Genomic DNA, 18,344 nt, shown 5'->3' with positions numbered 1-18,344 from the left:
AATGCAATTAAAGGCTTTTAACCAAATCTGACTCTCCAACTCCCCTTTTTATCTCTTACCATTTGCCTCTTTGTAAACTATTTTCTTGCCTTAGAATTTGTCCAACACGTATAATGCTATTTCACATCTTTTACTTAGTTCCTTCATCTTAGAAAACTCTTCCTCTTCACTTGTATTCAACCTTCCAACTTTAATTTCTGCTCCTTTTAAGACTTAGGCTAAGCCTATCTGAGAACTCTCCCAACCTCTCCATTCTCCCCTTCATCCCTGAGTGAGGTGCACTAAGTGTACTTTAATAATACTCAATATTATACTAAATACCGTCTATACCTCATGGAATATGATATTGAAATCCAAGCTTTTCCACCTATTAGCTACTGGCAAATTACCTAACCCCTCTTTGCCTTTGTTTCTTCATCCTTTAAAATAAGGATATTATCTGTTCCTATCTCGTAGAGTTGTTGTGATTGGTACATGAGTCAGTCTTTGTAAGGTGCTTATAGAACAGTTTCTGGCACATAAATCACTTCTCAGTGAATGTTAGTCATCATCATAATTTCCAGGTGAGATGTCCACTAGACAATTGAAAATGTAAGTCTTGAATTCAGAGGAAAAGTAACTGTTCGAGAGAAGGACTTGGGGAGATATTTATTGTTTAACCACTGAAACTATAGAAATGAGATATCTCAGGGCAAAAATGAAGAATGAGAAGACTGGAGAATTAAAGACCACCTTGGGAGAGGTTTGTATTTAAGTAACAGGTGAGGAAATTGAGAAGGAAACTCACTAGTGGGAGTCAAGGAAGCTGGGCGCTGTGACTCACGGCCTCTAATCCTAGCAATTTCGAAAATCGAGGCGGCAGATCCCTTGAGCCCAGGAGTTCAAGGCCAGCCTGGGCACATAGTGAAACCCCATCTTTACAAAAAATACAAAAATTAGCCGGGCATGGTGGCACATGCCTGTAGTCCCTGCTACTTGGGAGGTTGAGACAGGAGGATCACTTGAGCCTGGGAGGCAGAGGTTGCAGTGAGCCAACATCATGCCATTTCACTCCAGCAGGGCAACAGGAGTGAAACGCTGTCTCAAAAAAAATAAATAAATAAAAAATAAGGGTGGGGGTGGGGATCAAGGAAACCAGAGAACCAGAAGAGAGTAGTACAGTAAAACCATCAAAAGCATCAAATTCTGTAGAAGTTTTTATATAAAAAGAAAACTTAAAAGTTACTTTTACTACTATGTACCCATAAAACATGTTAAAAGTTTTCTAAAAAGTTACTGGTAATGTTTGGCTGAATAACTTAGTGAAATATTGGCTGATTGCAGTGTTATTTGTTGTATCTTTTTATAAAATCAATCTCGGCCGGGTGCCGGTAGTTCACACCTGTAATCCGAGCACTTTGGGAGGCCGAGGCGGGCAGATCACCTGAGGTTGGGAGTTCGAGACCAGCCTGACCAACATAGAGAAACCCTGTCTCTACTAAAAATACAAAAAATTAGCCGGTGTGGTGGCGCATGCCTGTAATCCCAGCTACTCGGGAGGCTGAGATAAGAGAATTGCCTGAACACAGGAGGTGGAGGTTGCGGTGAGCCGAGATCGCGCCATTGCACTCCATCCTGGGCAACAAGAGTGAAATTCCGTCTCAGAAAAATAAAAATAAATAAATGAATAAAATCAATCTCTAAATTAACTATAATTGATAGTTCTATTAATTATTTCAGTAGTTGTCTCTATATACAAAGATATCTCTTTATACTTATGGTTAAAGAAAGTGACTACTTGAGTCTAGAGGAATAATTAAGAATTGATAGTTTACCTGTGCATTAGTGAACATCATAAACCAAGTTAAAAAATAAGTGACAGAGTGCTGCAGTAAAATTACCTTTTCAGGTCTGCTGACATGCTTGGTACTTTAACCCCCTCTGAATATTTGTTTACCCCATTATTTTAGTCTAGAATTCTTTATATTCAAGTTCTGTACTTTCTGAAGGCCCACCTCCAGTACCTTCTCTTCCATGGACTCTTTCTCCACAGCCTTTTCATGTTCATTAAGCATCTATTAAGAGGTGTTTATCTTTAATTGATAATGTCCTGTTTTCCCAGGAGTTTGCAAAAGTTACCTGAATGTCTTATTGCTCATTGTATTTAGCATAGAAACAATAGATGTTTAGTAAGCATTTATTATCTTTATTGATGAAACAGATGATAAAAGTCACATAGTTCTAGTTACATCATTCCTAGAAACACTGAACTTAGCTTCATTAGCTTTTGAACAAGTGTAAGAAAAAAATATCAGTAACATGTATAGTCTGCTTTAAATTTTTATTTAATAAATTTCTGTGGTAAATAAGTCAAGCTGTAAAAATCTCTCATTTTATTTCCTTTTAATAGATGTGGATATTAATTGTATATAATAATGTCTATAATTCTTTCTATTTTAGGTTGGTAGAGATCCCTCAATACATATATGGGATACAGAGACCATTAAACCATTGTCCATATTAAAGGGCCACCACCAATGTGGTATTAGTGCTGTTGATTTCTCAGGTAAGGCTGTTTGCTATCTCAGTAAGAATGAACAAAATGCAGAGGCAACACATAGCGTTTTAATATAACTTATTGTTACCTAAGCTTGTCCTTTAGCTGTGACATTCACAGTTTTTATCAAATGTGTATACTGTTGTCCTTATCAAACACTATGAAAGTGTGGATTTGCTAGCTAGTTTATAATTATAACTTAATGAGTATAGTTTTAATACCTATTAAAATTTGCATGTTTCTAGTAACATAAAAATGTTTATCTACGTAACAACCTAAATTCATCTCAGTTACCACAAGTAGTTTGTATCTCTCACATTGGGCAAGCACTGATCTCACTGTTTTATAGCTAGAGTAAACTTTGAAAATGTTTAGGGTAAAGGGCTAGCAAAGAAAGAGTTGAGAACTGAAATACTTATTTTAGACATATTTATACAGTGACAATTTTAAGCTGTCTTGTAAAAATAATTTCAGATCATATTAGCGCTTTTCTGTTTATTTAAAAGTTTGACAACTGCAGATAGGTCTACAGTGAAAGGTAGGGTGTGAATTGGGAAGAGGGAGGAAATACTATTAATAGAGAATTCTATATTAAGAAACAGTGAATTAATGCTTTTGCTGCTCTGACTGAAGTGATAAATTATCCATAGTAGAGTTCAGAGGGAAATATATATACATATTCAAAGATTTGCTAACAGAAACTAGAAAACGAATTGCGAACTAAGTGAGTCACCAAGAAAAATACCACTGGAGCAATGAGGAACTAATTGAGCCTTGCAAAGTGTGGTAAAGTGGGAAATATTTTCTTGTGGTCTGAGCCTTTACAGCCTATAAACATGCATACCCATAGGATATTCACTGATCATTTGTCTCAATGATTTGTCTAATATGTTCATTATGTATTGCTTGATACGATTGACCTTTACTAAAAGGAGTCATATTAGTGGTAGTATGTTGTTGTAACTTACATGTTTTTCATTTGGTTAACTTTTCATTCTTACTCTAAGTTCTTATATTACAGTAGATTTCTTATGGTGAATTTAATTAAAATAAATATTTTCTTCATCCCTTTGTTAGTTTTCCTTCTATTTTTTAAATCTCTTTTTTCCATTTTTCTTATCTCCCTCCTCCCATCCCAACCTGATGGATAGATAAGGAAAAGGAGGTCAGGTGCAATGAGAGCAGATACATTTAGAGGATTTGAGAAACTTTTATTCTCCCTCCCTCATAAATTCTGGTTCTTTTTATAGCTGTATGCATGCCTAGCATTTAACATTATTTTATCAAATTTTAAATATAGGATGTGGGTTTGGAATATATACTGAATGTTTTCTCTCTTCGGAATGTTAATAGTCAGTTTATCTCTCTCATTAATTTTCCACAGCGGATGGGAAACGTTTGGCGTCAGTTGGCATAGATGATAGCCATACTATTGTGCTGTGGGACTGGAAGAAAGGAGAGAAACTTTCAATAGCAAGGTAGGAAAAAAACTTGATATCACATTTGCAAAATACTAGAATTACTTTGGACTTAAAAATTTTTAAATTAAAACAATTTTGAAATCAAGCAAATATGTAACTTTTTATTGCTTCCATGTTTGTTATCATTGAATAAATAATAAAATCATAGTAAATGATTTCAGAATTTCTTTGTAGATTTATCCTTTGTGAACCCACTTTTAAATATAACTATAATATGGCATTGGATATAACTATCTGAAATCTCCATGTACAGGTAGAGTGTGTTCTACTGTATGATAGAGCTGTTGGAGAGCATGATCAAATGCTCACATTATATATTAAAGTGAAAAAAGATACATATGCATATATATCGCAAAGAAGTTATAGGTTTTTATTTTCTTATATTTTTCTTCATTTTCTAAGTTTTCTATAGTGAGCATGTATTTTTTTACAGTAATATTAACAATGCTTTAAAGGAGGAACTAGTCAACAGTGTCAGAGATTTTAACCTCCTCTTTATTAAAGCAGTGTTAAAGCACTTTAAATATATAGATAAATGCTTTTTATGGAATATATAGATAATGCCCAAATTAACAATAGTTTAAGAGGAACTTTGTAGTTGGAAAGGCTATCTTAAGCTATAACAAAGTATTGTTTTAAAATTGCCTTTAACCCATTCGTGCCACAAATAGCATTCTCTATGCACAGTACTGTAGTAGGTATTGTAGATACTGTCTGAAAGAAGTTCAGTTTTGACCATATCTGTCTTTTGAGATTCTCTTGAGCAGAATTACCATATTAAAATGATGACAAAAGAACAAATACACAAATACACAGTCCACATCTGAGAGATAAGTGGGAGAAAAATATTCAGTAAAGAGAGTAATCGAGATAGGGTATGGATTAGGCAAGAGATTACTACAAGAATGATGAATCTTTATAGCTAAAACATTTTGATGTTTATTTCAGAGGAAGTAAAGATAAGATTTTTGTTGTAAAGATGAACCCCTATGTGCCTGATAAATTAATTACAGCTGGAATTAAACACATGAAATTTTGGCGTAAAGCAGGTAAGAAAGTGCTTCTTTTTTATTCTGTAGAATTTTAAGAAATTATTGCTTTTGAAAGTAAGTTAGCTAAGTGCAGTGTGTACCCCAGACTGCATCCTGGAATAGAACAGGAACATTAGGAGAAAAACTGATGAAATCTGAATGAAGTCTTGAGTTCATTTAATAATAATGTATCAAATATGTTGGTTTCGTAGTTTCAGTAAATGGTCTATGGTAATATAAGATGTTAACATTGGCTGGGTACAGTGACTCATGCCTGTAATCCCAGCACTTTGGGAGGCCGAGGTGGGAGGATCACTTGAGCCTAGATGTTCAAGAGCAGCCTGGGCAACATAGTGAGACCCTGTCTCTACAAAAAAATAAAAAATTAGCTGGGCGTGGTGGTGTGTACCTGTGGTCCCAGCTTCTTGGGAGGATAAGGTGGGAGGATCACTTGAGTCCAGGAGGTTGAGGCTGCAGGGAGCTGTGATCTCCCACTGCACTCCAGCCTAGGCAACAGAGCAAGACCTTGTCTAAAAAAAAAGATATTAGCATTAGTAGAAACCAAAGTGTATGAGAGAATATTCTGTAATTCCTTTGAATCTTTTTTGGAAATCTAAAATTATCTAAAATAAGTTTATTTTTTTAAAGTAATTTACTGTGGTATTGATACATTTTAAACAAATAGAAGATTTATTGCCATTTATTGACTGCATTTATGTAGTTGATATGGTTTGGCTGTGTCCCCACCCAAATCTCACCTTGAATTGTAATAATCCCCACGTATCAAGGGCAGGGCCAGGTAGAGATAATTGAATCATGGGGGTGGTTCCCCATACTGTTCTTGTGGTAGTGAGCAAGTCTCATGAGATCTGATGGTTTTATAAATGGGAGTTCCCCCTGCATATGCAATTTTGCCTGCCACCATGTAAGACATGACTTTGCTCCTTATTCACCTTCAGCCATGATTGTGAGGCTTACACAGCCATGTGGAACTGTGAATCAATTAAACCTCGTTCCTTATAAATTACCCAGTCTTGGATATGTCTTTATGAACAGTGTGAAAACAGACTAATACAGTAATATTCATACTTGCAAAAAAATTCAATATATGAGATTAATCAAATTATGTCCAGACTTTTTCTTCTGTTAAAGACATGTTCTATAGTCTAAACTGAAAAAGAAAATATTTTTAAAAATTACTCTTATGCTATAAAATGATATAAAAGTGGAATGCTATATTACTTTAGTCATTTGTAACTATAAAATAAAAAATATGTCTGTTTTCTAAATAGTATACTTATAAATTCCAGCAATGTGACATCAAAATCTCAATAAATTGAAACTGTTTAGAGAAAATATGTGAATATAGGAAGAAGTAAAACATTATTAGAAAAGAATAAACTTAGTTAAGACATTTCCCAAGTTCAAGTAACTTTCAAGTTGTAAATTACATGGGACATGGATTAATTTTCAGTCTTGGATTTAACACTTTATCAAAAACTCATCAGATGACAGCATATGCATTTACAAAGTAAAAAGAAGTATTTTTACATTTGTAATTTCGTTTCCATATGCTTAAACAAACTTTTCATTTGGGCACCTTAGTCACTGATAATTGCAAATTCACAGCAAATAATACAGTTGCACCTCACAGCATCAGAAAGTGTCACGGATTGGTTCCAGGATTCCCCAAGGATACCCAAATCCATGCTGCTCAAGTCCCTTGTATAAAATGGTATAGTATTTGCATCTAATTTATGCACATCCTCCTGTATATTTTCAGTCATTTCTAGATTACTGATAATATCTAATATAATGTAAATGCTATGTAAATAGTTTGTTATACTGTTGTTTAGGGAATAATGACAAGGAAAAAATGTCTGTACGTATTCAGTATAGATGCAACCATCCTTTTTTTCTTTTTGAAACAGAGTCTTGCTCTGTCGCCCAGGCTGGAGTGCAGTGGTATGATCTTGGCTCACTGAAACCTCTGCCTCACGGGTTCAAGTGATTCTCCTGCCTCAGCCTCCTAAGTAACTGGGATTACAGGTGCCCGCCACACCACGCAGCTGATTTTTGTATTTTTTAGTAGAGATGGGGTTTCACCATGTTGGCCAGGCTGGTCTCAAAGTCCTGACCCCAGGTGATCAACCTGCATTGGCCTCCCAAAGTGCTGGGATTACAGGCATGAGGTACCATGCCCGTCCCATCCTTTTTAAAAGGAATATTTTCAATCCACATTTGATTAAATCCACAGATGCAAAACCTGAGAATATGGAAAGCCGATTGTACTTAGTATTTCTGTCCTCAAAAAGAACTATGAATTTGTTTGAAATAAGATTTCAAGAAGGTAAATAGTTTTGCAATGAAAATACTTCCAAATGAATAACTTTCTCTCTTAAGTTTGGTTAGATGGTTGAAGGTTGAACATTTCAACCTTCCTTACTTTTGGGGTTCTGATCCACAGAGTTCATTAACCAATTGGGAAGTAAGTATCCACTTACTTAACCTGACTAAGTATTGTTAACCCTCTAAATGCATAGTTTTAGGTAAACTAGGTTGAAGGAGATGACTTAGACTTGAGGTTAACATGGGGCTTCTTGCCTCCCATTCCAGATCTAGGCTTTGAGAATTTCAAGTTTTGAATTCTTAGTCTCTCCTCTAAGGAATTTGAACTCTATTCATGATAGGGACAGAGGGATGGGGAGCCACTGAAAGTCTTTGATGCAATAACAACATGACCTGATTACATGACCTCGTGTAACAGGAACGTGTTATCCTGTGTGTATCATCGAGAAAAGCCAGCTGTCAGTGCTCTAAACCAAAGGTGGCAAACTTTTTCTGTAAATGGCCAGATAGTAAATATTTTAGGTTTTCTAGGCCAAAGGACAAAATCAAGAGTATTATGTAGGTCATTATAGAACAAGAGAGAAAACTGTCCTGCCCTGCTTACCCTGTTTGCACCCAGTTGCCATTAGACATTCTGTCTGCCAGGGAATGGGCCTGGCAGGTTGTGGTGGGGAGTGAAACTATAGTGAGCTTCACTCTACCCCAGTGACACATAGATCCTAGTGTGTCCTTCTGTTCCTGGAGAGCCCAACCTTCTGAATTTGGGCAGCTGACCAGAAGTGGGGCAACTGCTAGACTGAGATTCCACTGCCAGATAACAAGCAGTTGCCATTAGCAGAGTCTCTAGCTTGTAGGTGGGGACCAGCCCAGAGTTGGGGCAGATGCTACTTACAGCCACAAACCAGGGAGGCAGACCCTGGGTGCAGAGAAGTAAACAGACTTGGTCTCTGCAGCTCAGAGTGCTAACCTACCTGCTCTAGTGGACGTTGTACAAAAACAGGTAGTGGCAGGATTTGGCATTCGGTCTGTAGTTTGCCCACCCTGCTCTAGAAGATACTTTGCCCTCTAGTAAAGGCCAGTTCTCCCACTTGTGCACTTGATACTTTCTGTCATCAAGGGCGTCACTCTAACTCTTCTACCCTTTCTCTACTGTATGATCAATTTTCCTCTCTACTGACTTTCTTTTTAGCATACAAGTGTGATGTGATTTCTCCATCTTAAATAAGTGACACAAAACCCTCTTCCAACTCTGTTTTCCAGTTGCTGATCAATTTGTCATCTTACTTCTATGCTAAACCACCTCTAAACAGTTGTTCCTACTTTCAATTTGCAATTTATGTTCTCTTTCTTTCTCTTTAGAGAAGTCTAATCTAGTTTTTTTCACCTCACCACTCCACCCAGCTGCTCTTACAAGGTCACTAATGACTCTGCCTCCTATGTTGAGAAAAGACAGTCTTCTGAATACATTTGGAATCTGACCGCTTTTCGTCATCTTCTATGATATCACTTTGGTCTGCCACCTTTACCATTTGCCCAGATGATTGAAATAGCCTTCTAACTCCTTTCATCCTTGACCTCCCTTGTATCTATTCTCAATCCAAAAGTCAGAATGAACCTCTTAATAAATCAGTTGCCAGATCTTGTCATTTCACTACTCAAATGTTTTGCATCTCATGTGAAGCAAAAGTTGGCCATGTTTACAATGGCCTGCAATACTGCCTTTGACCTCTCCAACCCCATTTCCCATTACTGTCTTCCCTTCTTTGCTACTCCATACTGGTCTCCCTGGATGTTACTTAGCGATTTCAGTCTTGTACTGGGGCCTTTGCCCGTGCTGCTCCCTCTGCCTGGAACACTCTTCTAGCATGGCTTGCTCTTGCTACCTCCTTCAACTTTTCATTTAGATACATCTTGATGAGGCTTACCTTAACCACCCTACTTAAAATGGACTCCTCCTGCTTCCTGTCTCCTTTTTATGCTTACATTTTCTCCAAAGCACCCATCATCATCTAACACACTGTATATTTTACTAGTTACATTTATTGACTGTCTCTCACCATGAAGCTCCAAGGAATTTTGTTGTCTTGCCTCTTTTGTTCATAAGTCTATCCCTGGTACATTGAATAGTGCCTAGCATGTATATTTCTTTTTTCTTTCTCTTTTTTTTTTGAGACAGGGTTTTGCTCTGTCACCTAGGCTGGAACGTAGTGGCACAATCATGGCTCACTGCAACCTCTGCCTCTCAGGCTCAATCTATCCTCCGGCCTCAGCCTCTCAAGTGGCTGGGACCACAGGCGCCCACCACCATGCCCAGCTAATGTATTTCTTGAATGAATGAAGGAGGGAAGGAATTTGTGAGTTCAATTGGGAAAAATGGGCAAAAGATATCAATAGGATTGATGACCAATAAAAATATGAAAATATGATCAAGCATAATATTCACAGAAATGCAAATTTAAACCACAATAAAATTCAGTTGGTGTTTCATATTCCCCAGTGTGACAACACAAACTGTTCCCAAAGGTGGGAAACAAGGAATTCTTTTCACTGTTAGTAGGAATGTGCATTGGTATATAAACTTTGGAAAACAGTTTGGCAAGAGCTGATCCCTCTCTGATCTATATGCTATGCTTTTTGCACATTACTCTATTACTATTCCCAGGCATTCCTAGAGAAATTCTTGCACTCGTGTAGAAGAGGCCTTTACAAGAATGTTTAAAGCAGCATTGCTTTTAATAGCAAAATCTTGGAAGTAACTTAAATGCCCATTAATAGGAAAATGGATAAACCATGGTATGTTTATATAATGGAATGCTATATGGTTATGAAAGTGAGTTTTCTAACATGTAAACAACTCTATAACAAATCATTGGTGAATAAAGCAAGTTGCAAAAGAATACATACAGGATGATATTTATAGAAAAATTTAAAACATGAAAAAACATGACATTGCTTAAAAATTCACGAATATGTTGTATATAAAGGAATGCAGGAGAAGAATCAGTATCACATTCACAATAGCAGAGGGTGAAGAAGGGAGATGAGATTGGCATGACATTTCAGTTACTCTGGGATCTTTTTGTAGGTCAGTGGATGTACAGGCATTCATTGTATTGGGGTTTTTAAATGCCTTTTTGTATTCTTAAATATGTCATAATGAAAACTTTAAAAAACATCATCAAAAGTGCTAAGGACTGATTAAAACGGGCTTAGTCCAGGTCTTTGTTTATCTAAAAAGTTACGGTCTTAATGCAGATATGCAAGGTGTTACCCGCATCACTGATTGAGACACCTGTATTTTTCAGTTCTCCTTACTGTTGCATACCTTTCTATTCAAACAACAACAACAACAGTAGAAAAGGAATTTTGCTTCTTTATAATTGCATACATTTTGAAAGTGGTACTTTCATAATATTTTTTGTGAACTAGGGGGAGGATTGATTGGAAGAAAAGGCTACATAGGCACACTGGGGAAAAATGACACAATGATGTGTGCAGTGTATGGATGGACTGAAGAGATGGCTTTTTCTGGAACATCCACAGGAGATGTGTGTATCTGGAGGGACATCTTTCTTGTAAAAACAGTGAAAGCACATGATGGGCCAGTGTTCAGTATGCATGCTTTGGAAAAAGTAAGTAACCTAAAGAGATTTCAAGTTAAACATAATCTGTCATGGAGAGTAAAGCGTTTTCAGAAGTAAAGGAACACTGCCTTTCTGCTTGGCTGGACTATCCAGCAGTAGTCTGTGGGCTAGGCTCATCTTGACTTTTCTTTGTTTCTCTTTTCAAACTCCTGAACACAGAATGAAATAGGTCTGCAGTGTTTTGTTTTGAGACAGGTCACTCTGTCACCCAAGTTGGAGTGCAGTGGTGTGATCACAGCTCACTGCAGCCTCCAACTCCTGGGCTCAAGAAATCCTCCTGCCTCAGCCTCTGGAGTAGCTGTGACTACAGGCAAGTGCCACCTGCTGCCATCTAATTTTTAAAAATTTTTTGGTAGAGATTATGTTGCCCAGTGTAGTCTCCAACTCCTGGGCTTAAGCTCTTCTCCCACCTCAGCCTTCAAAGTGTTGGATTACAGGCATGAGCCACTGTGCCAGCCAGGTCTGCTGTTTTTTTTCTTTTTTCTTTTTTTTAAAGTTTAACTTCATGTTCTTAAGCTCATGCTATGTGTCAAAAACCAGCTGTTTATATATAATCACCATATCAGGTAGTTACTATTATTGTTTTCTCATTTTAAGGATGAGGTTATTATGTAGACTCCAGGAGGATATATGTAACTTTCTGAGTGGTAATCTGAGGTATAGTTACAGATTTTAGAAACTATGTTTCTAAAGCCCCATCCTAAAAGTAAAATGTTTAGTGTCACTGTAAATATTATTGCGGATTCCATGTAGACGGTTTAAAAAACAATGGATTCTTATGCTTATTCCTATTCTTTACAAGCTGTAACTTTTGGCTATATTCTTTTTTCTAGAAGTTTTCAATATAAGGAAAAAGGCTACTATTTAAAAAAAATTTAGATTTTTATTAACTTGGACCTTTTTTTTCATAGGGGTTTGTAACTGGAGGAAAAGATGGTATAATAGCTCTTTGGGATGACTCTTTTGAAAGATGTCTCAAGACCTATGCTATAAAAAGAGCTGCATTGGCCCCGGGATCTAAAGGTGATTTGAGACTTATGGGAGATTTTTATAGGAAAAAAGATTAACTGCTTATTAATATGCTTGATCACTGAGGTGGAACACATGGCATATATTTTTCCTTCTTGTTGGGCATCAGCATTAAGTGGAAGAAATCACTTAATGATACCAGAATCATTGCCGTCTTTTCAAAAATCTATTTTCTGTGATGCACATGGTAAAATATTTGTGAGGTACAAGATTATGAATCCTAATTTTTAACATTAATTTTCCAAAGAAAATTTCCATGTGAACATCACATTTATTACCAGTCAGGAACTTGTGTGCAACTTTGACATTTTGTTTCACCTTGGCATTTTGTTGACCCTGCTTCTCTAGCCTCACAGGCCCTTTTTCCGTTTGCCATTTGTTTGTTTGTTTGTTTGTTTATTTATTTAAGAGACAGGGTCCTGCTGTGCTGCCCAGGCTGGAGTGCAGTGGTGCAGTCATAGCTCACTGAAACCTTGAACCCCTAGACTCAAGTGGTCCTCCTGCCTCAGCCTCCTGAGTAGCTGGGACTAAAGGTGCCTGCCACCATACTCAGCAAATTTTCAAATTTTTGTACAGCCAGGGTCTCTCTATGTTGCCCAGGCTGGTCTCAAACTCAAGTGACCCTCTAAACTTGGCCTCCTGAAGCACTGAAATTACAGGCATGAGCCACTGTGCTTGGCTTTTTTTTTTTTTTTTTTTAAGAGGAGGAAGGGTGCAAGGGCAGTATTAGGCCCAACTCCCTGTCCACTGACCATCCTCCGGGCTGTGGGCCCAGAAGGTGCATTTTCTTTTGAGCACATTTCTTCCTTTAAGGCATGGCATCACACTCTCCCTGACCTCTGGGCCTTTCTACATGTTTTTACTTTTTCCTAAAACATGTCCTTCCTCTTCCCTCCTACCCCCTCCAGTTACTTGACAACATACTTATTTTTCAGATGTCAAACCTGATCTTTTTTCTAGGATGATTTCCCCCACCTGCACTCACCTCCTCTTGAAAAAGTTCAATTCCACTGCTATGTGCTCCTATTTCAATATGCCCCTAACACAGGGTCTGTTTTCCTCATTGTATGCTCTGGAAGGGCAGGATTTGGGTCTATCATCTTTACTAATGTGTTGCTGAAGCCTCCCTAGGACAAGTAGACATAAATATAGTTGGCCCTCTGTATCTAGGGGTTCCATATCCTCAGATTCAACCAACTGCAAATAGAAAATATGCGAGAGAAAAATAAAAGGTAACAATAGAACAATAAAAATAATATAAATTAAAAATACAGTATAACAGCTATTTACATAGTATTTACATTGTACTAGATATAAGCAATCTAAAGGTGATTTAAAGCATATGGGGGCCAGGCGTGGTAGCTTGCGTCTGTAATCCCAGCACTTTGAAAGTCCCAGGTGGGTGGATCTCCTGAGCCCAGGAGTTCAAGACCAGTCTGGGTAAAATGGCAAAACCCCATCCTGGAAAAAAAAAAAAAAAGGAATGATGTATGTGGATTATATGCGAATACTGCACCATTTTATATGAGGGACTGGAGCATCCATAGATTTTGGTGTCTGTGGTGGTCCTGGAATCAATCCCTGAAGGATACTGAGGGCTGACTATGTATCTTGAGTTGAATTAAAATTACTAATAAGAATATTGCAAATACTCTAAGAGGGGCAGGAGATGGATAAGGAAGGGCTAATATAAGAAGAGGTAAACAAATAGTTGTCAGAATGGTAGGAGGAAATCTGAGAATAGAATCATAGAATTATAATACATAGGTGGTACTTATTTTGAGATTACTCAATTGAATGATTGGGGATAATGTAGTACATTTATTAGAAAAAATACAGGAGAAAACCTTGTAATATGATTTTCACTGTCAAAGTAGCTTAATTGGCAATATATACACCCTTGTATTATAGTAACTGTATGTCTAGAAGAACATCTTCATTTAACATTTCAGGTCTTCTCTTGGAAGATAATCCATCTATACGTGCCATATCCTTAGGACATGGTCATATTTTAGTTGGCACAAAGAATGGCGAAATACTAGAAGTGGATAAAAGTGGCCCAATAACACTTCTGGTTCAGGTAATTTTAAATGCTAATTTGCTTTTTTTTCTTTACATACAATTGATTATTTCAATATATAAGAGCCAAAAGTTGACAGTGATGAAAAATAATGTTAAATTAGGGAAATATTTGTTAATGTATACAGAAAAAAAATCAAATTTGGTTATAGCTAAATGATTGGGTATTAGTAAATATACATATTCTTATATGGAATAATTGCCAATATTTTAAGTAATTTCTTATCACAAAATAAGGGACCAATGAAAAGAAAAACCAGTTGTAATTAATTTAACCCAGTCTGTTTTTAATTTTATTTATGTAAGGTATATTTGTTGAGCCTAAGGCAATTATTTTTCTCTGAAACTCTTTATTATGTCATTCTTAAGTTTCTAAGAAAAAATAAAAATGAATATGTGAATGTATGCTAAAAGTTTATTGTTGAAAATTAAATATCAGTGAAAAGATATAAATAATAAAACAATCCAGAAATATAAACATTATATGATAGAGATGTAAAATTAAAAAGCAAGATTAGGTGCTGGTTATATGATCCTTAACATTTCCATCAGGAATGCTGGATTTGATTTGTAGATTTATATTTCTTCTATGTATTATATTTTTCTGGAAAATAGGGAAATAAATTAATACCATAAAACAGTAAATGAAATAGGATACATCTTGTTGAAAAATTGTCCTTATGCAACTCTACATAGCAACACCAAACTTTGGCTTGCCTTTTTACCCTGAAAAACAATTTTCTTTCTTAATGCAGACTTATTTCTTCTGCAACCCCCACTTCATTGTTACAACACCAATGAGCACACCTAGATGAGAACACTGGGCAGGCTTTAATGTTAATGTAACATTTTGATGGGTCAAGGAAAATTTGTACACAGATGACGAAATGTTATATGTTAAATTAATTGGTGTCTTACTGACTGTTTAATTTCACTTACATAATATGCCTTTGAAGTAAAAAGATGGTGAGGTCATGGTGTTTAACATGTTTGTGATGTTTTGGAAAATATTAATACAAGTATGCTTTTACAGATGAATCCAAATATGAAATTATTAAAAACACAGTTTCTTAACTGTGAAAAAAGATTTAGAAGTCACAAATAATGTCTGTTACGAGAAAAACTTTAGACAAAATAAATTTAACAGAGTTAATCTGCACATTAAAAGAGGGCTGGCTTGGTGGCTCATGCCTGTAATCTCAGCATTTTGGGAGGCTGAGGCAGGCAGATCACTTGAGCCCAGGAGTTTGGGAAGATGAGGTGGGCAGATTGCTTGAGCCCAGCATGAGCAACATAGTGAGACCCTGTCTCAGAAAAAAAAAAAAAAAAAAATCATGAATTAGGCAGCACTGGAAAAGGCTCAGAGAGATCCACTGTAGCAGTGTGGGCAGTGAGATTTTATAGGCTGAGTCCGGAAGTAAAACAAAAAAAAAATGTATTTGATTGGTTAGAATGGAAAGACCTCACTTAGAGATTGGTTGGCAGATTCTGATTGGCATAGTCTCTAGTTTCATTTCACTGTTTACATTGGGCTTTGGTTTGCTTACATAGGAACCTAAAGCGCCGAACCTTTGGCCTCCCAGTTAAAATTTTTTAAAATGTCCTGTTGTTTTTAGTATTTATTGTAGAGTTCAAGATTTCAATTGTCTTATTTTCTTCTTGAGATTGGAAACAAGATAAGGATCCCAGATCACACCATTATTGTCCAGCATTTTGTGTGAGGTCTTAGCCAATCCAGTAAAACAAAACACTAATTAAGGTGTATGTGTTGGAAAGGAATGGACAACAGTATTGGTATTTTTGGGTGTTATAACCCTATGCCTTGAATATCAAGGGAATAAACTGAAAAAATATTAGAACTAATTAAAGAGTTCTGTAAAGTGATTAGATGCAAAATCCACTTATAAAAATCAATAGTGTTTCTATACACTAGCAATAACTAGTTAGAAGATATGATATTAAAAATGCTACTTGCTGGCTGGGCACCGTGGCTCACACCTGTAATCCCAGCACTTTGGGAGGCTCAGGCAGGTGGATCACAGGTTTGAGACCAACCTGGCCAGTGTGGTGAAACTCCGTCTCTACTAAAAATACAAAAATTAGCCAGGCATGGTGGCAGGCGCCTGTAATCACAGCTACTCAGGAGGCTGAGGCAGGAGAATTGGTTGAACCTGGGAGGTGGAGGTTCCAGTGAGCCAAGATCGTGCCACTGCACTCCAGCCTGGGCAACAGAGCAAGATTCCCTCTCAATAGATAAATAAATAAATAAATAAGTAAATAAATAAATAAATAAATAAAATGTTACTTGCACCAAGTGCAGTTGCTCATGCCAATAATCCCAGCTACTCAGGAGGCTGAGGTGGGAGAACCACTTGAAGCCGAGTGTTCAAGATCAGCCTGGGCAACATAGTGAGACCCCCCCACACACACACACACACCTCTAAATAAAATAAAATTAGCTGGGTTTTCTTGCACACATGTGTAGTCCCAGCTACTCAGGAGGCTAATGTAGGAGGATCACTTGAGCCCAGGAGTTCAAGGGTGCAGTGAGCTATGATTGCACCACTGCATGGCAGCCTGAGTGACAGAGGGAGACCTCATTTCTTTAAAAGAATGGTGCTCACACACACAAAAAATACAGTAACGGGGAATAAATATAGCTAAAAATATACTCGACCTGTGTTAAAAAAACTGTAAGATTTTACTAAAGAATAAAAGAAATAAGTTGTATAAATTTAATCACAATCAAAATATTAGATTTTTTACAAATTCTGGAAAGACATTAAAAACCATATAGAAGAAAAAATATTCAAGAATAGTTAAGAAAACTTTGAGAAACTCTCCATGCTAGAAATAAAAATATTATAAAATGATAGTAATTACAAGTATAGGAATATATGTACCCTACAGAAGTGTTTACATATATTTAACAACAACAACAACAAACTGTACAGTGTTTGTAGCAGCATTATTCCATGGATCACTTTGGTGAGTAAGTGCCATCATAACATTAAGTCTTTCAGTCCATGAACATGGGATAAGCTCCCTATTTAATTAGATCTTCTTTTAACTTTTTCTGAGTGTATTGTAGTTTTCAGTGTATAGATCTTGCACTCATTTTGTTAAATTTATTTTTAACTTTCATTATTTTTAATGCTGTTATAAATACAATTGTTTTCTTAATTTTGATTGTATATTATTCATTTCTTGTATATCAAAATGCAGTAGATTTTCACATTAACCTTATAACCTGTAAACTTGCTGACCTCATTTATTAGTTCTGATAGTTTTATAGTGGATTATTTAGGAGTTTCTGTATACAAGATTATGTCATCTGTAAATACACGTAGTTTTACTTCTTCTTGTCCAATCTGGATGCCTGCTATTTCTTTTTCTTGTCCCATTGTCCTGACTAGAACCTCCAGTACACTGTTAAATGTAAGTGGTGAGAACAGAACATCCTTGTCTTGTTCGTGGTCTTAGAGTGAAAGCATCTAGTCCTCCACCATTGAGTATAATGTTAACTTGGGTTTTTCATAGATGCTCCTTACTAATTTTAAGTTGAGGAGTTACTACCCTTTTATTCCAAGTTTGAGGAGCATTTTCATCATAGATGGGGAGAGATTTGTCAATTTTTCTGTGTCTATTAAGCTGATCATGTGGTTTTCATTTTTAATTCTGTTGATATAGTATATTACATTCATTGATTTTTTATGTAATGTCAATCTTGCATTCCTAGGATAAATCCTACTTGGTTGTGGTATCTAATTTTTTATATGTATTGGATTTGGTTTGCCACTATTTTGTTGAGGATTTTAGCATTAGTATTTATAAGGGATATTGGTCTTTAGTTTTCTTGTGATATCTTTGATATCACAAGAAATCAGGCTTTAATATCAGGGTAATAATGACTTTATAATATAATTCAGGAAGGGTTCCCTCATCTTTGTCTCTTTCCCAGACCACACCCAACTGTTAAACTCCTTTAATTGCTAGCTTATTGCTCTATTGTTTTCAGTTTTCAACATTTTCCTCAGGCATAAATTGTGCCACAGGCTAAACCAATCAAATTCAGGTTCCTTTAAAGGGATACTTCCCAAGGTTAGTGTTTGAGGTTTGTTTCTGACTCCAAGCATCCTCCTCCCAGCTGGTTCTCTTGGACAAACTAGCTGGCCTACAGTTTAGCCTATATTTC

General features: G+C 36.4%; 1 protein-coding gene across 1 annotated transcript in view; it reads left to right on the top strand.

Moving 5' to 3' along the window:
• Positions 1-18,344, top strand: part of EML5 (echinoderm microtubule associated protein like 5) — a 196,277-nt gene that overhangs the window by 98,659 nt on the left and 79,274 nt on the right. The window contains exons 17-22 of the mRNA XM_011974323.1: positions 2,440-2,545; positions 3,921-4,014; positions 4,966-5,066; positions 10,827-11,029; positions 11,953-12,064; positions 14,023-14,150. Coding sequence (XP_011829713.1) covers positions 2,440-2,545; positions 3,921-4,014; positions 4,966-5,066; positions 10,827-11,029; positions 11,953-12,064; positions 14,023-14,150 — 744 coding nt within the window. The remainder of the gene's footprint in view (positions 1-2,439; positions 2,546-3,920; positions 4,015-4,965; positions 5,067-10,826; positions 11,030-11,952; positions 12,065-14,022; positions 14,151-18,344) is intronic.

The sequence above is a fragment of the Mandrillus leucophaeus genome, unplaced genomic scaffold (assembly GCF_000951045.1).
Source record: "Mandrillus leucophaeus isolate KB7577 unplaced genomic scaffold, Mleu.le_1.0 Scaffold144, whole genome shotgun sequence".
Classification (NCBI taxonomy): Eukaryota; Metazoa; Chordata; class Mammalia; order Primates; family Cercopithecidae; genus Mandrillus; species Mandrillus leucophaeus.
The sequence above is the reverse complement of the archived record's forward strand: the minus strand, read 5'-3'. Positions and strand labels throughout refer to the sequence as shown.